Below are 25590 nucleotides of genomic sequence, written 5' to 3'. Positions count from 1 at the left end.
TAAGGCAATTGCGACAGGGAGAAACGATCAACTCTAGCGTTTTGAGCACCAGATTCCTCTTTTTTTTCCGTTTGCAAAGGAAACGCGGGAAACGGGAGCCTGGAGACGTTAGGCCGCAACAGAAAGGGTTATTTTACACTCGAACGGTAGTTTTCGTAAGTGCGAAAGATACCAAAGTGAGAAGTACAGGTTACACCCCAGAACTTCCTGGGGTCGTCGCAGCCCCCGGCGCAAGGGTGCCCGCACCGCCGCGGGCCGGGAGGAGGCGAGCGCCGCCCGGGCACGCCCCTCCGCTCCCGTCCCCGCCCCCGCCCCGGGGGGCGCCGTCGCCGTGACGTGAGGGCGGGAGGAGGCGTGAGGCCGCGCTGCTGGGCTGAGTGCCGGAACTGGAGACCTCTGCCGGGGCGGGGGGCGCGCGGGCTCAGCGGGGCTGGCAGGTGTGCTGCGCGTGCACCTGGCAAGCGATGGCGCCGGACGCGGGCGCCCCGGGATAGCGCGGGCTAGGTGGCGGCGCCCGGCTGGGGCAGCAATGGAGCTCCTTCGGCTGCTGCTCCTGGCTGTGTTGGCGTCGGAACCGGCGGCGGTCGGCGGAGCCGAGACCGTCGGGAACTCCAGCGAGGGTAAGGTCGGGGGCGCCTGACTGCTGCAACCCAAACTTGGTCTTGCATTTCTTGCAAGGTCAGAGTCCACGCCGGGGTCTGTCCGCGCAGCAGGGGAGGCGCTGAGTTCAGAACCGGCAGGAATGGATCGAGGTCCTTTCCTGCAGAAGGCAAGTCCCATTGCTAAGGAGGCCTTATTGTCAACCTCTTAATTTAGGTTGGGGGAATGGGAAGAGATAGGAAACTCTCTTGTTCAGACACATTATTCTCTCCCTTAGGGTGCAGCCATGTTTGTAGGTTTAATTTAATACATTAAAACACCTCTTTGCTCCCAAGTGGCTGGTCTGAGCGTCTGGACTGCGAGGCTTGATGGAGCCAAGGTGCAGCGGGTTTTTGTACTCCAAAATCTAGGTGGTTTTCAAACTGGTTATGCTCTACGGAGTTTCGGAGGAAAAGTGAACCCAGAATGGGACTTTAGACCATAGGTCATGTGCTTGGTGAATGGATTTTAGCAACAGTTGGTGGTTTGTTAATATAAACGGTAAAAAGCGCTAATTGTATGAAGCTGATAATCATGTGCTTTTCCATGGGGTCAAGAACATTATTGGTTTTGTTTCGAGCTTAAGAGACTAGTTGTAGTTCTGAAACATAATATTTTCTGAATAATGTGATTCTGTTTCTGAATGCTTATCTGTGAAAAGCACTTGTGCAAACTGAATCCTAGAATTTTTGCCTAGAATTTAAGGCCAAAGCTGAAAAGGGCGGTTATAGTTTTGCAGAAAAAATAGCCTTATTTATAACAGGGCGCTAACATTCACTGCGTGCAGTATGTGCCAGGTGCTTTTCGTGGCAGTGTTATTTAATCCTTACAACCCTGTTAGATAATTATTGTCCTCACTGGTGGAGGATGAACCTGAGGCCCAAGACGATGCTCACTACACAAGTAAACAGCTAAGAGGGGCACAGACAGCAGATGAACCCAAGTGTGTCTTGCTGTAAATTTCATGGTCTTCCACTTCTACAAAGCTGCCCTCCAGTGAGAATGTTTTACTTAGTGTGGTGCTTTACACTTAATTCTTCTCTGAATTCTCATTCCTCAAAATAGAGTCTCTTCTCCCTCCCTCATATGGCTATTTCCATTCTTCCAAGGTGAAGAATCTGAGAGATTGAGTTCGCAGACGATCAGACGAGAGAAGTAATTTGAGAAATTAATGTTTTCCAGACACTGTTTCTCACCTCTTTTCTGTGATTACAGCACTGTTATTTCTTCAGCCACATTCTTCTTCTGGCCTTGCATCAGTATTGCTGTTCTGTGCAGGAGAGGGACAGCAGGTGGGAACTTGACTGCTGAGGGTTAATGAAAGCTCATATTCTCCACATCTGTCAGGTGAAGATCAGAGTGGAAATTAAGGAAGATTTAGTTCCAGACTTGCATGATCCTCCTGGAAAATGTCTGGATTTCTATTTGAGGATTCTGATGACTATACAAACTCGAAATTGAGTAGCTGCTGTAAGTTAGGAGGATTTACCCATCTTTAGCAGGAAGAGCTAAACACCTTGAGTAGTGGCTTAGAAGCTAAGTGAATCTTTAAACGTGGCAGATCGAGTTCTAGAATGTCTGAGGATGGTGCTTTCTGTGACCAGCAGGAGATGAACCATACATCTAAACAGTTTTCCCTTCTCTTGGAGTCCCGGTTCCCTGCTACCCTGAACACCTTTCATTATTGATTCAGGTTCATATCTGGTAACTCACAGGAACCTACCTAGTGATAGGAGTTGAGCAGAGTGCTATTTGAACCTTCTCAAGTTTGTGCTGTCCATAATGCTTAAGGAAGGTAGCAGGCCACTTGTGTAGTTAGTTGCAAGTGTTCTCTTTCTCTCAAAAGTGTGTGCATTTTTGTGTTTCCTTTCACCTTTTAGGGCTAATGAAAATTCATAAGAAAGTATCAATGAGAAATTGGGTGGGGCAGTTGAATGCTGGCTAGCTCAAGTAGCTGAACGGTTTTTGTTTTTAATATTCCATCTGAAGAGAATTATGAAGATTAAGCGTTGACAAATCTGTCCAGAATTTTTCTGTTGAGTTAAAGCAGAAACAATGGAGGTACATTTCAGTAAATAGTAAAAAGGAAGAGGTGGAAAATTTTAAGATTTCAAGTTTAGGATCTGATTGAGAAAGAAAAGGAACATATTGGGATTGGGCAGCTCTTATTTATTTATTTATTTATTTATTTATTTATTTATTTAGTTTCTGCTTTATAACAAAGTGAATCAGTTATACATATACATCTGTTCCCATATCCCTTCCCTCTTGTGTCTCCCTCCGTCCCACCCTCCTTATCCCACCCCTCCAGGCGGTCACAAAGCACCGAGCTGATCTCCCTGTGCTATGCGGCTGCTTCCCACTATCTATCTACCTTACGTTTGGTACTGTATATATGTCCATGCCTCTCTCTCGCTTTGTCACAGCTTACCCTTCCCCCTCCCCATATCCGCAAGTCCATTCTCAAGTAAATCTGTGTCTTTATTCCTGTTTTACCCCTAGGTTCTTCATGACATGTTTTTTTCTTAAATTCCATATATATATGTGTTAGCATACGGTATTTGTTTTTCTCTTTCTGACTTACTTCACTCTGTATGACAGACTCTAGGTCTATCCACCTCATTACAAATAGCTCAATTTCGTTTCTTTTTATGGCTGAGTAATATTCCATTGTATATATGTGCCACATCTTCTTTATGGGCAGCTCTTTTTAGAGTGGAATTATTGGAAGGGAAGAGTGACTCTGGGTAGGAATGGAGGAAGGGTATGAAAAATAGAAAAGGGTCCCCTGCTGTAGGTTAGATGGGAAGAAACATTTTTGCCAGAAAAAGCAGAGCCACTGCTTTTTAGAGGAGAGCTACAGCGTAAGTGCTCAGTCTCGTGTTAGCCATTTGCCCTGTAATATCCTTCTTTTTTTTTTGTAAATGTATTTATTTTTGGCTTCATTGGGCCTTCGTTGCTGCACGCAGGCTTTCTCTAGTTGCGGTGAGCGGGGGCTACTCTTCGTTGCGGTGCGTGGGCTTCTCATTGTGGTGTCTTCTCTTGTTGTGGAGCATGGGCTCTAGGTGTGCGAGCTTCAGTAGTTGTGGCACGCGGGCTCAGTAGTTGTGACTCGCGGGCTCTAGAGCGCAAGCTCAGTAGTTGTGGCACACGGGCTTACTTGCTCCGCGGCATGTGGGATCTTTCCAGACCAGGGCTCGAACCCGTGTCCCCTGCCTTGGCAGGAGGATTCTTAACCACTGCACCACCAGGGAAGCCCTGCCCTGTAATATCCTTGATGTGCTGTGTTTCCTGTCCACTCCTCAAGTCATAAGATCTAATTATCCCTCAAAAAATGTTTCTGATTCATCCTTTTCCAGATGACTTAGAAGTGCAGTTAAGTTCCTTTTAACCTCTTCAGGATATATTTTTGTGTTTGTGTCTTCCTTTGCCATGTCTGTTTTTATGAGTAGAAATGAAATGCAGTTTCTGCCAGGCTGGACTGTTAAAGTTGTCTTGACTTTGAGTATATTTCCTTGTCACTCTGTGGAGGTCACTTTCTCAACTCGCTGTTCGATGTGCTGGGCGTTTTATACCTGTTAGACCTCGTCTTCCCACTAGTTTATTTGTAGGAGGACCATACTGACTGCCTGCATTTTTTTTTTTTGATAAGGACATGAGCCTCTGAAACATTGGAAAGCTAATAGAAACTAATAATGATATTTTATTGTGTAGTATTGGACAGTTTACAAATTTTTTCCCATTTGATACTTTCAGCAGCCACGTGATGTGTGCAGCACAGTTACCTGCATTTTACCATGAGGGAACTGAGGCCCATAGGAAATAATTACTTGTCTGAGGTCACAAAATTCAACTATCATTTACCAAACATTTACTGTGTGCCAACCAGGTGCCTGGCACTGTGTGAGACTCCGGAACATCAAATATGACAGAGCCCTGCAAGTCAGGACTCAAACCATAACTGGTTTGTTTAATATACAGTATTCTATAAAAATTGTGAAATGGCTCTTGGATTGCCAGAGGATTTTCACACAAAAGTTAGATAAAGATAACTAAGAATAGGAAAAAATATAGCTTTCATCAAATGTTGTGTTAGGAGTTCTCACACCTGGCTGGACATTAGAATCACCTGGAGAGCCTTGAAAAAAAGGCATGTTGGTGAAGAGACAGCTAGAAATTGAAATAGAAAATAAAAAGTAAATTTATAATACCATCAAGAAATATTAAATATTTAGGGATAATTATAATGGGATATGTTGCAATCTCTATAGAGAAAACGATCCAACATTCTTGAGATAAATTAAGAAAATAAATAGAGGGATATCTCAAATTCGTAGATTAGAAAAATTCTGTGTTATAAAGGTATCATTTCTCCCTAAATTAATACAGTCAGTGCCATCTCAATCAAATCCCAGCAGAGTTTTTTTTGTGGAAATTGACAAGCTGCTTTCTAAAATTTATATGGAAATGAAGAAGGGCCAAAAATACTCAAGACAGTCTTGAAGAGGAAGAACAATTTGGGGCAGAAATTAAGACAGTGTAATATTGGTGTTAGGATAGGCAAATAGACCAGTGGTACACAGTTAAGAGTCCAGAAATAAACCCTCATATATGTCACTTGACTTATGTGAAAGGTGGAATTGCTGAGCAGTAGGGAAACTACTTTCGATAAAGGTTGCTATGTCAACAGGATACTCATATGGGAAAATGAACCTTGACCATCCCGCCTCACACCATACATAAAAATCAGTTTCAGGTTGATTTTAGACTTAAATGTGAAAGGTAGAACAAAGTTCTAGAAGTTAACATGGGGAATGTATCTTCCTGATCTTGGAATATGTTGGTAAAGAATTCTTTAAAATCATAGAGGAAAAACTTGAGAAATTGGACCACATTAAAATTAAAACTTCTGTTAATCTAAAGGTAACGAGAGTGAAAAGACAAGCTATAAGAGTGGGAGAAGATATCTGTAACACATATCTGACAGAATACTCGTATCCGTGATGCCTAAAGAGTTCCTAAAATTCAATAAGGACAGATAATCCAGTTTTTTAAATGGGCAAAAGGCTTAACAGACCCTTTCACAAAGAGGATATTTAAATAACCAATAGGTAAAACAAAATGTTCTTACCAAGCGTTGGTGAGAGTATTGTGTAACTGGAATACCTTCTCACAAGCTGATAGAGGTCTAGATTGGAAAAACCATGTTGGATAACTGTTCAGGAGTATCTACTAAAATTGAACATAAGTATACCCTGTTACCTGATAATTCTACTCATAGGTTCTACCCAATAGAAATGTGTACATGTGCACCAAAAGACACATACAAAAAATTGTCTGAATGGAGTTATTTATAATTACTCCAAACTAGAAATAGTCCAAATGTGTGTTAACAGTAGAATAGATAAATAAATTGTGGTATATTTATTTCATGAAGCATACAACAATGAAAGTGAATGAATAACAGTTACGGTAGCAGCTGGGATGCATCTCACAAATAAAATGTTGATTTTTAAAAAGCTAGACACAAAAGAATTCATGCTGTATGATTCCATTTAATTAAATTTCAAAAAAAAAGTCCATCTGTGGTGTTAAAAGTTAGGATCATGGTTACCTCTGGGGAGGAGGGAAGAGGTAGTGATTGGAAGAGGCCACCAAGAGACCTCTAAGAGGTCAGAGTGCTGTTTCTTGATCTGGCAGTGTAAACTTTGTGCACTTCTTTGTAGGCATGTGTTTTTTTTTTTAATTTAATTAATTTATTTAGGCTGTGACTGGTCTTAGTTGCAGCCTGCAGGATCTTCTTTGCGGCATGCGGGATTTTTTTTTTCTTTTAAATTGCGGCATGCAAACTCTTAGTTGCGGCATGCATGTGGGATCTAGTTCCCTGACCAGGGATAGAACCTGGGCCCCCTGCACTAGGAGCACCAGGCAAGTCCCTGAATGTTATTTTAATGAGTATTTGTTTTGTAATTGATACTTGAACCCTAACCCCAGGAATTTTGATTTAACTGGTTGGAGAGGGGCCCAGGCAACAATATCTTTTAGAAAGCACCTTCAGATAATTGTAACATACAACCAAGGTGGATAACCACTGTATTAGAATTCCTTTCTAAGAAGGACACCTCATGAGCACTACAGAAAATATGAAAAATAGGAAATGTGTAAAGAAAAGAAAACATTATTTAAAATACACCCCATAGGTACCTGTTTGTTTGTTTTTTTTTTTTCGGTACGCGGGCCTCTCACTGTTGTGGCCTCTCCTGTTGCGGAGCACAGGCTCCGGACGCGCAGGCTCAGCGGCCATGGCTCACGGGCCCAGCCGCTCGGCGGCATGTGGGATCTTCCCGGACCGGGGCACGAACCCGTGTCCCCTGCATCGGCAGGCGGACTCCCAACCACTGCGCCACCAGGGAAGCCCGGTACTTGTTTTTAATAGCCCTACTTACTTTGTCAAGTGACCAGTTTTAAAAAAATAATGTATACAGTGTCTCTCCCCTTTGTTATCTGGCTTCTTTCTGGTTCTTGTCACAGGCAATTGACTGGGGAAGGAGGGTTAGTAGGCATCATCTTCCTTTTGGAAGCTTTCGGAAATCTGTTTCTGGAATGGCAGGTGTTCTTCTCGAAGAAGTCGGAAGCAGAGACTGTCACTTACTGTTTTGGTCATGATCATTTTATATTCTCACAGAAGCTGTTTGTTTTCATTTCTGATTTTTTTAATGAGAACAAGACTTCTTAGTTATTTTAACCATTTAAAATCAAAAGTGATCCGCTACACCGTCACAGCAAAAACCTTCTCAAATAGGTTTATTGCCTGGCATATATATGTACAGACACACACACATATGTATATTTTTTTTCTAGAGTATTCTTTCACAAAATAGAACTGTCTTATTTCTTATTTCTTATTCATGCTGGAATGGTAACAGCCTATATGTTCATTAGTAAGGGATTGGTTGAATAATCATGTTTACCTAGAATGGAATATTATATAGCTTTTAAAATGATAAAGCTAGAATTATCTGTTGATGTGGAAAGGTATCTAAGATCTATGAAATGGCTATACCAAACATATTTGTGTCCTTCTTTTTCCATCTACATAGAGATGCTCATGCTGATATCTGCCTAAATCCTGAAAGATGTATACCAAACTGTTAATAGTGATTATTTCTGTACAGTGTACTTGCTGGAGGAGTTAACTTTCTCTACAGATCTTGCCTTTTAAAATATGGCTTATGTATGATCCGGAACAATGTTACCATTTTAAGGGAAAAACAAAACAGGTGACACCCGTTGAGTGTTGAGAGTGTCACCATTTTGTCTAAATTGTGTCCCTGTTTTATAAATTTCACATGAAGAGTTGAGGTAGAACCTGTGTTTTGAGTGCCATCAAGGAAGGAGGTTTTTTTCAAACTGTGCATTTCCTTTCTGGTAAGAACGCCTCATTATCGCTATAGAAATCTGATAAACAGTGAAATGTGTAAAGAAAAGGCACTTAGGGCTTCCCTGGTGGCACAGTGGTTAAGAATCCGCCTGCCAATGCAGGGGACACGGGTTCGAGCCCTGGTCGGGGAAGATCCCACATGCCGTGGAGCAACTAAGCCCGTGCGCCACAACTACTGAGCCCGCGTGCCACAACTACTGAAGCCCACGCACCTGGAGCCCGTGCTCTGCAACAAGAGAAGCCACCGCAATGAGAAGCCCGCGCACCACAACGAAGAGTAACCCTCGCTCTCTGCAACTAGAGAGAAACCCATGCGCAGCAACGAAGACCCAATGCAGCCAAAAATAAATAAAATAAAAATAAATTTTAAAAAAAAGAAAGAAAAGGCACTTAACATACATTCCCAGGAATACCTACTTTTATTACCCCTACTTATTTTGTTAAGTTACCAGTTGTTTAGTAGTATATTTTAATTTCTATGGTCCTGTCTTTCCTTACTGTCTTTTAAATCACTGAAAGTTTTGGTTCTCCAAGTATTTCTGAGTTGTGATTTATCTTCACCCTTGTTTGATAGATTAAGGAAACGTTAAGAAAACAAACACTTCACTAACTGATAGCTTCAGTCTCTTCCAGGGCTTATAAATGTTCTGGGTAGTGTTTTGATTCAAGGCCCATGTAATGGGAGATAGACGTAAAGATCATCGAAAATTTCTAAAATAGGCTTAAGGGCAAATTTAAGTGTCAGTTAAGTGATTATAACCTTTACGAATTTACTTACATCAGTTCTGGTCACAGTATTCAATAGGCAGAGCGACTAGTCCATAAGTACTAAAATAAGTATTTGTCAAATAGAGAAAATGGGATGGGGAGGGACTGAAAAAACAGAAAAACTGAAAATGTAACTCGAAAAGGCAGGCCGGTAAATGAGCTGAGTGCTTTGGACAGTTAAAGGATGGAAATCCAATTAATTCCTAGGAAAAGAAACAGACTGCTCTTAGACTGGAATTTGTGGATAGTTTTAAGAGTTGGAAGGTGGGGAATGGATGGGACCAAAGTTAAAGTGCAATACATGAAAAGTTTTTAGGGCCATTTACCGAGGTCCACTTAATTTTATGTATAATTTGGTTTCCTAATAAAGTAATCCTGATGCTAGGAAGACCTGGAATATTAAAATGTTCCTTGTTCCCCTTTAAAAAAAAAAAACAAACCCAGAAATCTTCCCACGTTTTCCAGACTTCCGTAGATTCTGTTAGCCACTTCCTAATATTTTTACCTCTATTCAGGCTGGAGTTTTGTTCCACATAAAAGGTGAAATGTCTTTCCAGTTACATAAATAGAAAATACACCACCTTCATTTGTCATTGTTACAACTATTAAAATTTTCTCTGGATTTTTAGAAATTAAATTAGAACCACAAATAACCTTTTTTTCTACAATCAATTAAAAAATTAAGTTATGAAAATAATATAATAACATCATGGAGTTTGGGGAAATTTTATAGAGAGTAACCTTTATTCTAGTTCTAGCAATGTTTGTATGTTCTGTTTGGCTTTCTTGGTTAGCCTTTCTTGATAGTCTTTTTTTTAATCATCCAAATGGAGTACTTGTGTTAACTACAAGAACAACAAAAAGTGCTGAAAAAATTAGCGTTCTTAGGAAACAGTACAGAAGAATGAGTTAGTGTCTGGAGTGTTTTCTTTTAGCTCCCACTGACCCAAATTTCCTTCTAAAATAAAACATGATCCTTCCACTGTGGGACTCTGGTGAATATAATCTTTACCGCATCAACTACTTTTCATCTCTATTAAATTGAAATCTTTTTTCCTATTTTTAGGTTCCAGCCCCCAAGACTGCTTATGTAATGCTTGCAGGCTCCTCTGCTGTTTACGCAAAGATACACTGACTCTAGGGCAGGGGGTGAGATGGGAACACAGAACCACACAGAAGTCAAGGCAGCCTATTTAGTGGATTCCTTGAGAATTAGGTTGGAAAAGGAAAGAACTGGTGAGCAGCTGGGAGATAAGACACAGTGAGTGAGTGAAACACAAGCAGGCAGTGGAGGCAAGTGGACAAATGGGAAAGCCTAGGTGAGGTGTTGGAGAATTTGGTATAGCCTATCTTTTATGTGGACTCTGAACTTGATCCTTAAACAAACAAACGAAAAGCTCCTTCTTCCAGAAGCCCTGTGATTCATGAAGTTCCTGGTGTGGACACTCAATAGACATTTTTGCCTGTGATGATGACATCTTCCTTTGCAAGCTGAGTACTTCAGTCCCATTTGACAGATGAAGAAATTGAGGTTTAAGGGAATTAAGTAACTTGCCTGAGATCACACAGCTAGTAAATGGTGGGGTAAAATTGAAGCCAGATGTGTCTCTCTAGCTGGGCTGACTTCAGAATTCACTAGATTGTAATAATCTTTAGTACCCGTGCATTCACGATTGTTAGTAACTCATCAGGGTTGTTAATCCTTAAATTCAGGGACTCTGTTCTGAATAGAGTTGTTATTGCTGCTACCAGAAGGGGGATTTTCCTGGGCTCTGGGAGCCAGGCACCTTGAACAGCCTATTTTTCAAATCTCTTGAAATACCTTTCTTCCCCTTAGGTTCTCAGTTCCACCCTTCCTAGCGGAGTCAGGCAGTTTCACCCCTTTGAGCTTCATTGTCCTCATCAGTGAAATAGGAGCAGTAATAATAATATTTATCTCAACGGGTTTTTCTGAGGATTAAATTAGCCATGCATTTGTGTTTAAGTATGCAGTTTGTACAAATCATTGTTAAGAGATATAAGTGTTACAATGAAACGTTTCTCTCATTGTAGGTCTTCTTGAATTTTCTGTGGGGAAATTTACATACTTGGAGCTCAAGAGGCCCTTTCCAGAGGAAGCTATTTTGCGTCATATTTCCAGCAATGTTACTTTTCTTATTTTCCAAATACATTCACAGTATCAGAATACAACAGTTTCTTTTTCTGAGGTAAGTACAAAGAGTTACTTCCATAAAAGCCATTTCCACATTTTGGGGTCTTGTATTTAGCGTGAGCGTTAGAAATTTTTTTTTTTTTTTTTTTTATAGACACTTTTTTTTTTTTGGCTGTGTTGGGTCTTCGTTGCTGCGTGCGGGCTTCTCATTGCAGTGGCTTCTCTTATTGTGGAGCACGGGCTCTAGGCGCACGGGCTTCAGTAGCTGCAGCATGCGGGTCAGGAGTTGTGGCTCGCAGGCTCTAGAGCGCAGGCTCAATAGTTGTGGCGCACGGGCTTAGTTGCCCCATGGTACGTGGGATCTTCCCGGACCGGGGATCGAACCCATGTCCCCTGCATTGGCAGGCGGGTTCTTAACCACTGAGCTACCAGGGAAGTCCTGAGCATTAGAATTTGATGCCACTTTATGTCTTAAATTTTTTTTCTTTTTTTAACAGGAAGGGAAAAAAAAGAGTTTATTTACACGTACAATGTGCGTATATGTGGGAGAATGCAGTAATGCGTAATTCCAAGAGTGGTTAGAATTTGGGGCCCCTATACCATCTTAACAAAGGGTGATAAATTTGTGGAGAAGTGTATGTCTTAAATTTTTTTTAAAAAAAATCAAGATTGGGTCCTGTCAAGTTAGTGGTTTAGACTGGCTAAGAGGTGAGTATCACAGGCCTTTCTTGAGTGGTGACCTAAAGAGGGGTGATGCTCCTGAGTTTGGGGGAGGGTGGCTTGTACCAAATGTCTCCTGTCTGCGGTTAAGCTTCCCTCATACTTCCCACCTTTTCTTTTTCTTACCCTACTGTGTCCTCAGTGATTTTTACCTGAGAGTACATTTTAATGGGTTTGCTTTGTCGTTCAGCCATTTAGTGTTGAAGTTTATTAAGACTCCTGTAGGATCAGCTTTCTTCTTTGGAGTCTCATGGAAACAAAGAATCCTAACACTCAGTTTTAACCAGTGCAGTGCTTTGCTTCCAGTGGCATTGAGGGCCCTGTTACAGAGGTCATCCCTACACCCCTGAACCTCAACCTCAGCTCTGGGAAGGTTTTCAAATGTCCTGGGTCAGCTTAAGCTATTAAGGCTCTGCCATTTATGTTAACCTTTTACAAATCTATTTCTATTTAGTCTATATGACCCCCTAGACAAATAAATGAATTTCAGTCTGTATAAAGTTGTGCTGCATTTTTATTTGTCCTAAGCCTACCTTCTAATATTCTGGTATTTGCTAAACAGAGCTGTCTTAGTCCAATTCCTATATATCTTATGGGCGTGGGTCACAGTATCTTTCGAACTAAGTATCTGTTATTTTTTGTTCCTGCTTTCCTGTCTCTGCCACGAAGGTTTTGAAGTTGTGTGTGGTAATCTGATAGACTAGAAACGGAAGGGTTTGTTCAAGGAAAAGAGGAAGGAGTAAGTTATGTTAATTGAAGACATAACAGTGTCTATGACCCATATATATATACGTTTTTTTTTATGACCCATATATTGACTTTGCCTGAGTTCTTTGCAGCCAGAGCAGAAATCAAAGCATGTTAAATTTCATAACTTTCTTACATGCCAGTTCTTGAGGGGAAGTGAAGTTTTTTTCTGGCACTAAATTCAAATGGAAACTTTCTATTCAGGCCCTTACATAGGATGCATAGTAAAATGGCACAGAGATAATTTCCTTCTTAATAATATCATAGCAGAGACAACATTTGAAGGAAGAGAAAGGATGGAGAAAAAAGGCATTTATATTTATTGCATGCCCACTGTGTGCTAGGCCAGCGACCCTTAAGCTCCTGGGGCCATAGACTTGGAATTTGCTGAAATCTCAGGACTCTCTACCTGGCAAAATGTATGACTTCATCTGTATTATTTCATGGGGACCTCTGGAAACTCACTGGGTCTTTGGGGCTCCTAGTTAGGAACCCTTGCATTTGGTTTTCCACGTAGTTAATTTAATTCTCGTAACAGTTCAACCAAGTAGTTCTAATGCCTATTTTTACATTTGAGGAAACTGAGGTTAGATAAAGGGAGGCCAGCATTACTAATGTGACAAAAATGGCCTAGATGAATAGCATCTTGGTCCTCGATTTTCATGCAGAAAGGATCTTAGTTATCCTGAATTATAACTGTGTTCCTTTCTTGGACTGCCTTTAGTTCTCACTGTATTTATGCTGCTGAGAAGATGATAACCAGAACTGCACATAGCTCTAGAAGTGAGTCTGTGAAGAGAACTTTCTGTTGTAACTTCCTGATGAAGTGTGGCACTTTGGAGTTTTGGGGTCATCTTGGCAGTTACTTCTTTGAAACTGCTGACCCTGTAGTTCCTCACTTAGTATTTGGGTCATTCTCTTTTACGCTTGTCAAATTGAAACCCATCTGGCACTTTTTTCTATTTCCTTAGCTTTAAGAAAACACTCTGAATCTACTACCTCTTAACTTAATACTTTGTTATTCAAAAAGCTTTCCCAGCATATGGGAGCAGGGGATAGGAGAGTGGCCAGGGTGTGAGGAAGGGTTAGAACAGGGCACAAAGAAGGTGATCTGTGTGTTCACTGTCTTGGTTGTGGTGATGGTGTCACAGGTGCCTACATTTACCAAAACCTACCATTAGTATACTTTATGTGTAATTTATAATATGTTACTTACAACTCAGTTTTTTTAAAAAGCTTTTCAAGAACTGAACTCTTTGGGGGCAGAGCTTATATTTTTGTCTTGGGAGTGGTCAAGTTAATTTGTATATCGGGACCACAAATGGAGGCTGCCCCAATGGCTTGGTCCACGTCACAAATCTAAACCTAAGTCAGCCTGCACTTACAGGGAACCCCTGTCAAGGAAACCTAACTTACACTGACCACAATCTTCCCACTCAGCTTAGCCTAGAAAACAGGACCCGCTCGACTTCTAAGGAAATGCTGACCTAGCCAAGCATGCCCTTCTAATGCTCTAAAAAACTAGTTCATGCCCCACATCCCTTGGGAATAGGACTCCACAGCTAGTGAGGCACTGTCCTCCCCCAATCCGTGGGTTGTTCTCCCTTGAATAAAGGACATCAGACTCATCACTAAATTGTTTTAGTTTTGTCATTCACCCAGTAGTCCTAACCCAGTAGTCTTAGTACTTGACATAATAGATCCTGAGGGAATTGAAAAGCTTGGGGATTGTTCTGTGTATCTGTTATTCCTGATCAAAGACGTATATTTTATTTTATTATTATTATTTTTTTAATTTATTATTTTTTTTGCGGTACGTGGGCCTCTCACTGTTGTGGCCTCTCCCGTTGCGGAGCACAGGCTCCGGACGCGCAGGCTTAGCGGCCATGGCTCATGGGCCCAGCCGCTCCGCGGCATGTGGAATCTTCCCGGACCAGGGCACGAACCCCTGTCCCCTGCATCGGCAGGCGGACTCTCAACCACTGTGCCACCAGGGAAGCCCAAAGACGTATATTTTAAATAGTTCCTCCATGTGTATGTGTGGGCACGTGCACATAGTGGTGAAAAGGATTCTTTAACCATCTAAGGAAGGTCTGTGTTTATTCCTTTTTGCTTTGAGAAGCTTTGGAGTAGGGCATGCACACTAGATCCACCCCAAAATTTAAGCTCTCTGCTCGACTCCCGATTCATGATGACTCTTCTTTCCTTATTGCAGACTCTCCTTCCCAATGCCTCGGGAACAGGCACTGACAAAGGACTGGTTTTCATTCTTAGACCAGAGCAGAGTATATGCACTTGGCACTTGGAGACTTCAGACCCTGAGCCTGTCCAAAATGTGGCCATTCCACTCTCCTACTCGGAAAGCGGTAACCTTTCTATTGTCGACTCCCCATTACTCTCCAGAATGCGGGACTTGTGTGTGAAAATTTAGGGAAAACTATAATCCTATTAAAAGTGTTTATTATAAGTACAACACCTTGAGTCAGAAAGGTATTAACAGCAGGGGAGTCAGAGAATTAGCATGATGACTGGAAGCCCAGGTAGGGAGTAGGAGAACACATTTATTCATTTGGAAAACATTTAAGGAGCCCTTGGAGAAGCTGTAACAGAAAGACAAGACATGGTCCTTCACACATTAGTTGGTTATCGGAGGCCGAGGAAGACGTGGAAGAAGAATGGGGTGTTTGGAGGATGGTGAACAGTGGGTGTGGCTGGAGCCAGGGTGTGAAGGGCCTGGTGTACAATGTGAGGTTTGCACTCTATGCTGAGGAACATAGCGAGTTTTTTTTTTTTTTTTTTGCGGTACGCGGGCCTCTCACTGCTGTGGCCTTTCCCGTTGGGGAGCACAGGCTCCGGACCCACAGGCTCAGTGGCCATGGCTCACGGGCCCAGCCACTCCGCAGCATGTGGGATCTCCCCGGACCAGGGCACGAACCCGCGTCCCCTGCATTGGCAGGCGGACCCCCAACCACTGCACCACCAGGGAAGCCCCATAGCGAGTTTTTAAGCAGAGGAATGATCTGATGCATTTCATCTCTTAGAAAGTTAACTCTAGAAGCAGTGTGAGGAGTGGGTTGGAGAGGGCATAGCAGAGTCAAGACAGCACAGCTTTCAGGACTCATAGTGAGACATGAAGATGCGAACAAAGGCCTCTAGAGGGGGATGGAGAGGCGGAGCTGGGTTTGAGATATTCAGAAGGTGGAATTGACGAGACGCAATGACCAGTGGTTATGGATTGTAAAAGTGGGGAGCATGGGCTTCCCATTTGGGCAGCTGGGAGGTGGTTTTGCAAAATAGGCATGGAGATAGGGTTTTTGTGGTGCTGGATGTTTTAGGGGGTTGGGATGAGGTAGATGGTGACTTCAGTTTGGGACACATTGAATCTGAGACCCTTATAGGACACCTGGATGGAAATGTATAGTAGGCAGTTTAAAATAAGGGCCTGGAGTGGAGGTGTGAGGTTAGGTATCCAACTGAATAGTTGTTAGTAAAAGCCATGGAAGTGAGTGAGATTGTCCAGGCATGAACTTAGAGATTTAGGGGGGAAAAATAATAGCAGATAACTTTCTAGTGCCTACCACGTGCCAGACTGTTTCTGGGGGATGCTAACTGCTGAAGAATAATTGTAAGACTAAGGAGTAGACAGGAAGGTAAGAGGAGAGCCTGGACATCCTGCATTAAGTAAGGAGTGGTAAATAGTACTTTGCAGAGAGATCAAGAGAGTGACTGAAAGTGTCCATAGGATAGCACAACCCAGAGTCAGTGGTGGCCTTTAATGAGAGTCATTTTAGTGGCACAATGAGGGTGAAAACTAGATTATAGTGATTGAGGAGTGAAGGTGAGGGAAGGACATTTACATTCTTTTAAAGTTTGGTAGTAAAGGGAAGGAGAGGTTGCAATAACTAGTAAAGGAGGTAGAAGCCAAAAAGTGATTGGAGTTGAAGAAAGACAGTGTTATGTAGCAAAAGGGTAATTCCCTGATTGAAAAATGATAGATTTCAAGCTTCCCTCAGGGTCAGTGCACAAGAAAATTTATGGACAGTGGAGTGTCAATTACAATACACATGCTTTTCTCAGGTGTGGTAAATATTTGTAAATGCAGGGAAAGGAGAGTGTGAAAGAAGAGCATAGAATTCTGAGGAAGGTTCCACAGAATACTGAAACAGTGCACACTGGGTATCTCCATTCCAAATCTGCAGAGTTCCAGCAGTTTATGGAAACTAAGAACCAGCTGTGGGAATGATTGGATGAGTGTATGAAGTTGAGATCTTAAAAGCCTTTAAATGGGTTTACCTTGTTCTTAGCTTCTCCACTTGAGTCCGCTGTATACAGTTCTTTGCATGGAATTGAACTAATGTCAAGTGACTTCTGTAAGTGTTGTCTTGCTTAAAGGTTATGAATAGGATTCCTAATAAGAAAAGAAGAGCTGTTTTAACCACATTATTAATGTAAATGAAATACCCCCAATTTATTTTCTGTTTAATTATACATATGCTATTCTAATACGTGGTCTTGGGGTTCTTGAGATTTTTAAATTTTTACTCTTTTATATATACACAGAGACTTCCAGCAGTGAGGATGACACCATCTTCCTCCCTGCTGAAAGAGTCATGTGAAAAGTGGACACCCTTCTTCTGTATACTAAAATCTAATAAAAACTTCTCTATGTAGGAGAGGCACACATTCAACATTTGGCCTACAATTTCAAGGTGTTCATGGAGCCCCTGAAGCCCACTCTTGGACCCCAGCTTAAGAATCTCTGCCTCTTCTGACCTTTTTAACTCTAGTGCAGAGGTTGGCAAACTCCAAAGCGCAAGAGAAATCCAGCTCGTTGCCTGTTTTGTACATAAAGTCTTATTAGAACATAGCCCAGGGACTTCCCTGGTGGTCCAGTGGTTAAGACTCTGTGCTCTCAATGCAGGGGGCCCAGGTTCTATCCCTGGTCAGGGAACTAGATCCTGCACGCTGCAACTAATATCACATGTGCTGCAACTAAGACCTGGCACAGCCAAATAAATAAATTAATATTAAAAAAAAAAGAAAAGCAACTAAAAATCTGATACTTAAAAATAAAACAAAAGAGGGCTTCCCTGGTGGCGCAGTGGTTGAGAACCTGCCTGCCAATGCAGGGGACACAGGTTCAAGCCCCGGTCTGGGAAGATCCCACATGCCACAGAGCAACAACTACTGAGCCTGCGCATCTGGAGCCTGTGCTCCACAACAAGAGAGGCCGCGATAGTGAGAGGCCCGCGTACCGTGATGAAGAGTGGCCCCCGCTCGCCACAACTGGAGAAAGCCCTCGCACAGAAACGAAGACCCAACACAGCCATAAATAAATAAATATTTTTAAAAAACCAAAACCAAAAACAAAAGAACACAGCCCATTCGCTTACGTATCATCTGTGGCTGCTTCCCTGCCACAAGAGCAGGGTTGAGTAGTTGCCACAGAGGCCATCAAGTCTGAAAAGCCTCTAAAATATTTACTATCTGGCCCTTTACAGAAAAGGTCTTCTAATGCCTGTTCCATAGCCCGTAACCTCAGTTAACTTTACCCTTAGCCCATGAGGTAGTGCAAAACTAGAAGCTGTCTATTTAACTTCTATATTGGGAGTTCTTATAAGGGGTGGGGGTCTGTTTTTCCGAGTGTGGTTTGAATATATAAGAATTCTGTGTTAAGTAACTTCCTTGTTTTCCATCCAGATCCTATTCCTGGTGGTTGTAATTTGGAGTTTGATTTAGATATCGATTCCAACATTTACCTGGAGTATAATTTCTTTGAAACAACTATCAAATTTGCTCCAGCAAACCTAGGTCATGCGAGGTATGTCTGTCTCCCGACTCCTAAAACTCCTTTTAGGACGTGCATGGCTCGCTGTTGTGTAAATTGAGTAAATTCTCTCAGAATCCATAGTGTCTCTTTAGCAAAATGGAGTTGCTTAATTTTTGGGGGGGAATGGAGGTAATTTAAGCTTTGTTACTAATACTCGAGCTGTCATTTACTGTTATTGTTGTTTCCCTTCATTCTTAGGAAGAGCCAGATGTTGAGCCTTTATTATGAGCTTAGGCGTACATCTTAGTTTTTGTAAAGAGTTTTAAATATAGAAAACATTCTGGAGGCATGAAACACTCATATGTTTTGTAAGGATTTTATTATTTTAATTAACATTCTGCCCTAGTTTCTACTTTAATAGTAATGTAACTATTGTAATGTAATGTAACTATAACATAGTATATATTAACTTATTGTGTATATTGTAATGTAACTAACTATAATATAGTATATATTAACTTATTGTAATATATTGTAATGTAATGTAACTATAATAGTAACATTTGAGTAACATTTGAAATGCTCCCTGTGTATCATCCATGGTGCTGCTGAGTGCTGTGTGTTGTCATTTATTCCTAACAATTTTATGAAGAAGGGGCTGCTGTTCTTATTTTACAGAAAGGCCCCCTAAGGGCTGTTGAGATGAAGTGACTTGCCCACATACACACAGCCAACAAGCAGCAAAGCGGGCAATTGACTCAACCTGACTGATACTCACATCTGGTTATGTAACCATACATACTGCCTCTCCTTTCTTGGTGGTGCTAAACTTGGAATCGTTGTTGCAGAAGTTTGAAGTTCCAGCTTTTGGTTCCTTCTTATAGATGAGACTTGCAGCACAAGAGATTGACGTTCAGTTTTGTTGTTTGACTTTAGAGGCGCAGATGCTCCTCCATGTGACGTCAAGACGGGCCAGGACTCCAGGTGGAGGTTACAGTATGACGTCTATCAGTATTTTTTGCCGGAGAACGACCTCACTGAAGAGGCATTGCTAAGGCACCTGCAGAGGATGGCCGAGGTGCCTCAGGTGCAGGCCAATGCTGTCAAGGTAAATCTGACTCTCACAATTTGTGTGGCCAGACTGTCACGCCTTTGTAAGAGTTGAGAAGGGGAGAAGCTACCAGGAGCTTTTTTTTTTCTTTTAAACTATTTTCTTGGTTTTTCTGGGATTCTCACTTTTTCTCTTTTATTTCATTATCACCTTGGGAGTCATTGCTAGTGATATCCCTAAGTAATGTTAGCTTTTGAGGAGATGCATGTAAATTTTGTTATGTTTTAGTTGCAGCCACATCTATGACTGGTAATCTTGAGCTATGGATGGAAGTGGGTGGTAATTTTCTATGTACTCCCATAACTATTAGATTAAAAAAAATTGGCAAGTCTAAAGGTTATAGTGTTTTGAGAAAAAGTAATGTGAAACTGTTTAAGGATATACACGTTATCTTTAATATTTAAACCCAAATGCAAAGTTTCTAACGCAGCAAAAGTTTTCTTCGAGCTTTTGAAATGCCTGAAAACTCTTGCGACTCCAAGGGTGGGGACAGGGCAGCAGCCTTGGCATCATCTGGGAGTTTGTTAGAGTTGCAGACTCTTAGGCTCCACCCCAGAGCTATGGAATCAGCATCTGTATTTATGATCCCCAGGTGATGCCTATGCAAATTAAAACTTGAGACTCATGCTCCAGATCATTTTTGTGGAGGGCAGGATTTTACATTATATCTTAAAGGATGCCTGATATCGGTCTAATACACAAGGTCATCTGTCAGTCTAGTGGTTGGTGGGTAAAGTTTTTCTAGACTGCTAAGATCTTCCTAGAAGGTTGTAGATTATCAGATTACATAGAAAGAAACGATTGAAACTGGGTTCTGTGATTAGCCTAGGGGTTCAGCCTGTTGCAGAGTAGGATCTGATTTTGTTGCTGTGTCACCTAGCATGTCATTGCCCCATGCTAAGAGGGAGCCTTGTACAAGAAAACTCAATTGTTCTTATTCACAGATTAGGAAGCTCTATTGGCAAAGTTTGCCTTTGTACATAGGAAATTTTGAAGACCATTTTTATTCTTATGAAGAACGTAAGAATTCTTGTAACAGAGTCTTTTTAGTTTACTTCTTAACTTTTGGTTAAGAGCTAGAATATCGTGTGCCAGAATTCAAGGAAACCCTCAACGACTAACGAGGGCATGTCAAGAAGACTCTGGAGCCTGTTTTTTCTGGTTGTTTTTTGTTTTCTTTAGATTTTTTTTTTGATGTGGACCATTTTTAAAGTCTTTATTGAATTTGTTACAATATTGCTTCTGTTTTGGTTTTATGGCCGCGAGGCATGTGGGATCTTATCTCCCTGACCAGGGATTGAACCTGCATCCCCTGCGTTGGAAGGCGAAGTCTTAGCCACTGGACCACCACGGAAGTCCCTGGAGCCTGTTTGAAGAGGCTCACACTGGCCATCTCTGGGACAATTCAGTCATCAAAGAGAATGTGATTGATTATGCCTTGAATAAACAAAAACACGTCCATACTGATACTAAAAAAAGAAAAAGGAAAAATGCTCAGTTGCTACCGTTGGAGCAACGTACACAAAATTATACTCTGAAAATTAATAAAGGGAAGGAATTTACCCTGCCTTTTTAAAAGGAGGATCTGTAATTCACTCCCAGTTGATAAGAGAAAGCTCTTCTTTACAGAAGTATGCCAGCTAGTAAATGTAGAAGGACTAATAGAATTAGAAAAGCTCCATTTTCTGACCCTCAGTGAAATAATTCAGGCAAGGATCACCAGGTGAAAGAGTGTTGGGGGGAAGGATATTCCCAGGATACCTAAATAGCACCCTCAGATTAATTCTAATTGCAAAGGGAAAACTACTTTCAGAGTGGAGTGATCCGATGGTCTCTACCTTATCCATGTGGTCAGAGTTAGCTTTGCTGATAGTAGGTGAACCTGCATTATGTGCTCATGTGAATGTAGGCTGACTTTATCGCCATAAACTATGGAATATTCTAGCAAAACAGGTTTAACTTGAGTTCCTATTTATAGGAGTTCCTGTTTACAAGAAATGCATGGGATCAAAGTACAAGTTAGACATCTTGAGCACGATCTGATAAATTCAGATTGTGGAGTAATCTGTAAAATAACTTCCTTAATCTTTCAAAGGTGTTTCTAGATTGCAGAAATTGGAGATAAACATCATACATGAAACTTGGTTGGATCTTGGTTAAGGGGGGAGAAAAGCTATAAAAGACATTTGGGAAAATTTGAATATGGACTGTATTAGATAATAAGAAATTATTAATTTTCTTAGGTGAGCTAAGGTATTGTGAGCACATAGGAGAATATCCTTGTACTTAGTACCTTGCTATTCAAAGTGTGGTAGATGAATGCATAGTGCTGCATCACCTGAGAGATTCTTAGAAAAGCAGATTCTCAGGTACCTCCTCTGACCAGCAGAATCAGAATGTGAATTTGAACAAGCTCCCCAGTGATTCATAGGCTATTAAGTCTTAGAGAAACACTGTGTTAGGACATGCATGCTGAAGTATTTAGAAGTGAAATGTCATGATTCCTGTAACTTACTTTAAAATGGTTCAGCCAAAAACTATATATATATGTGGGGTGGGAGGGACAGAGAAGCAAATACGCTAAAGTAAGAACAGCTGTTGAATCTAAGTGGGGTATATAACGTTTTCATTGTGTTATTATTTGAACATTTCTCTAAGGTTGAATGTCTCATAATAAAAACGTGGGAGAGTAGGAGGTAATGTTAACATTCTGTTGGACTTGACCAATACTTTGCCCAGAAAACATATATATTTTATTTATTTATTTTTTTTTTTGCGGTACGCGGGCCTCTTACTGTTGTGGCCTCTCCCGTTGCGGAGCACAGGCTCCGGACGCGCAGGCTCAGCGGCCATGGCTCACGGGCCCAGCTGCTCCGCGGCATGTGGGATCTTCCCGGCCCGGGGCACGAACCTGTGTCCCTTGCATCGGCAGGTGGACTCTCAACCACTGTGCCACCAGGGAAGCCCCAGAAAACATAGTTTTGAAGACTAAGCACTATATTTAAACAGTAGAAGTTTTCTAAGAGGCTCCTAATTATTTACTCCTGAAATCCTAACATTTCGTTTTCTCACTTCTGTTAGTAGGAACATATCTGTGTATTAGGGCTACGTGGGGCTTTTGTTTCTCCTATTATATTTATCCCCTATTTAAAAAACAACCTTTAAAAGGGAATTTTTGAAGTGAAGGACTACAGGATAACACAGCTGTATGTGATTTTTCTTATTTCAGAGTCTGTTAGACAAAAGTAGGTGGGTGCTCTCTGTGAGATGTTAACCCACACAGCCTACCTCAGCTCTGTAGCTCGCAGTGACCACTCGTGTTTGTTGGACACTTACTCTATGCTAATTACTGAGGGGAGACTAGTGAGCAGGATAAATAAGGTTCCTGCCCTTATGTCATTTACAGTCGAGCAGACGAGACAAAAATTCTTTTCTTTGTCCTAACTAGCACATTTTACTTAAATCATTTATTTATATCACATTCTACTTAAATTATTAACATATACAAGATCTTTAGATGCATTTTGTGTAAGAGCTTGTTCATATCAACACGTACAGACTGTAGGACAATCTCTTGACAAAGTCAAATGGGTTGGCAAACATATGTAGGATGGATAGCACAGGGAACTATATTCAATATCCTGTGATAAACCATAGTGGAAAAGAATATGAAAAAGAATATATATATATGTGTATGTTTACCGGAATCACTTTGCTGTACAGCAGAAATTAACACAACTTTGTAAATCTACTATACTTTAATAAATTGTTTTAAAAAAGCCAAATGGGCTAGTGTATATTTTAAACAAGAATTGTACTTTCATATTAGAATTTAATAGCACATGTAGGTGGGGTTATAATAGAAAAGCTTGTGGGTTTTTTTTTAAATTAATTTTTATTGGAGTATAGTTGCTTTACAATGTTGTATTGGTTTCTACTTTACAGCAAAGTGAATCAGCTATATGTATACATATATCCCCCCTTTTTTGGATTTCCTTCTCATTTAGGTCACCACAGACCATAGAGTAGAGTTCCCTGTGCTATACAGTAGGTTCTCATTAGTTATCTATTTTATACACAGTATCAATAGTGTATATATGTCAATCCCAATCTCCCAATTCATCCCCCCCCTTCCCCCTTGGTATCCATACGTTTGTTTTCTACATCTGTGTCTCTATTTCTCCTTTACAAATAGGATCATCTATACCATTTTTCTAGATTCCACATATATGCATTAATATGAGATATTTGTTTTTCTGACTTACTTCACTCTGTATGACAGACTCTAGGTCCATCCACATCTCTACAAATGACCTAATTTCGTTCCTTTTTATGGCTGAGTAATATTCCATTGTATATATATGTATCACATCTTCTTTATCCATTCATCTGTTGATGGACATTTAGGTTGCCTCCACGTCCTGGCTATTGTAAATAGTGCTGCAATGAACATTGGGGTGCATGCGTCTTTTGAATTATGGTTTTCTCAGTGTATATGTCCAGTAGTAGGATTGCTGGGTCATATGGTAGTTCTATTTTTAGTTTTTTAAGGAACCTCCATACTGTTCTCCATAGTGGCTGTATCAATTTACATTCCCACCAACAGTGCAAGAAGACATGCCGATGGCCAAGAAGCACATGAAAAGATGCTCAACATCACTAATTATTAGAGAAATGCAGATCAGAGCTGCAATGAGATACCACCTCACGCTGGTCAGAATGGCCACCATCAAAAAATCTACAAACAATAAATGCTGGAGAGGGTGTGGAGAAATGGGGTTTGCTTTTTTTAATCTAAACACTAATCGTGCATTATTTTTGGCTTCAGGTGGTTACCCTAACAGCTGATGATAAGACAAGTGTTTCTTTCTCCTCCCTCCGGGGACAAGGTGTCATTTACAACGTCATCGTTAGAGATCCATTTCTAAATACGTCTACAGCTTACGTCCCTGCTCACACGTACGCTTGCAGCTTTGAGGCAGGGGAAGATAATTGTTCTTCCCTTGGTGAGTATTTGGATTTCAACTGTGAAAATTCTTCTTTGGCTTTGCCGACCTTTATCAACTAGTACAGAACTTAAGGATATTTAAAAGTGTTTTTGTCTCATTCATTCATGCATTCAGCACATGCCTCCTGAGCCCCTCCGTTACTCCACTCTCTGTTCTAGGCACTGGGATAGAGCAGTGGACAAAATAGACAAAATACTAGCCCTCCTGGAGCCTGCATCTTAGTGGGGGAGACGAGACAGACAAGATACATTTGTGAACTATATCGTATGTGAGATACATGACGAGGGTTAAGAAGCAAGAATTAAGTAGGAAAGGGAGATAACCAGTGAGGGCAAGAGAATTTGAGAAAGCATGGCTCGGGAAGTCCATGCTGAACAGGTAGCATTAGGGGAAAGACCCAGGGTGAGGCAGGGAGCCATGGACGTGTCACTGGCGGGGCAGTGGCAGGGGGTGCCAGGCCGAGGGGACAGCCAGCGCAGAGGCCCTCAGCTGCGAGCCTGCCTCATGTGGCTGCTGGAGCAGGCGGCCTCGCAGGTCCCAGTTTGGACTATAGCTTTTATTCTGAGAGCAATGACAAGGCACTGGAGAGCTTGAGCAGATGGTGCTGATTCATGTTTCAATGGGATCACTCTGGCTGCTTTGTTTCATTTTGTTTTGTTTGAGAAAAATCAGGGGCAAGAGCAGAAATAGGGAGATTGATCAGTAGACCATCACAGTGTCCAGGAGAGAGAGGATGCTGGCAGTGGGGCTGTTGTAAGATCTTGCTGTTTATGTGTATTTAGCATCTTATTTTGAAACAGTTTCACAGAAAAGATGCAGAAATGGTTCAGAGAATTCTGCATAGTCTTCACCAATGGTCCTCAGATGTTAGTTACCACGTTATGCTGTTTGCTTTTTATTCTTTATTTCTATGTACACATATATATATACATTTTTTTCCTGAAGCTTTTGAGAGCAAGTTGCAGACATAGAGACCCTTTTGCCCTTAAATGCTTCTATTTATTTCCTTATGTAACTAGTAAAACTATCAAATCACAAAATTAACATTGATATAGTACTGTTATTTAACCTACAGATGTTATCAAATTTCACTAGTTATTCCACCAATGTCCCTTATAACCAGAAGAAAAATTTCTTTTCTGGTCTAGGGTCCACTTCATGATCACATGTTGCATTAAACTGTCTCTTTTATCTTCCTGCATCTGGCACAATTTCTTAGTCTGTTTTTGTCTT

At 41.2% G+C, this 25590-nt stretch overlaps 1 protein-coding gene across 1 annotated transcript in view; it reads left to right on the top strand.

Annotated features, from left to right (window-relative positions):
* Positions 1–370: 370 nt before the first annotated feature.
* TM7SF3 (transmembrane 7 superfamily member 3) overlaps positions 371–25590 on the top strand; it is a 38585-nt gene continuing 13365 nt past the window's right edge. The window contains exons 1-6 of the mRNA XM_081248306.1: positions 371–620; positions 10901–11055; positions 14683–14833; positions 18168–18288; positions 19174–19345; positions 24177–24354. Coding sequence (XP_081104432.1) covers positions 530–620; positions 10901–11055; positions 14683–14833; positions 18168–18288; positions 19174–19345; positions 24177–24354 — 868 coding nt within the window. The 5' untranslated portion in view covers positions 371–529. The remainder of the gene's footprint in view (positions 621–10900; positions 11056–14682; positions 14834–18167; positions 18289–19173; positions 19346–24176; positions 24355–25590) is intronic.

This window comes from Mesoplodon bidens (assembly GCF_964165515.1).
Source record: "Mesoplodon bidens genome assembly, chromosome: 11".
Taxonomy (NCBI): Eukaryota; Metazoa; Chordata; class Mammalia; order Artiodactyla; family Ziphiidae; genus Mesoplodon; species Mesoplodon bidens.
Note: the sequence above shows the minus strand (reverse complement) of the source record. Positions and strands in the feature narration are given on the sequence as shown.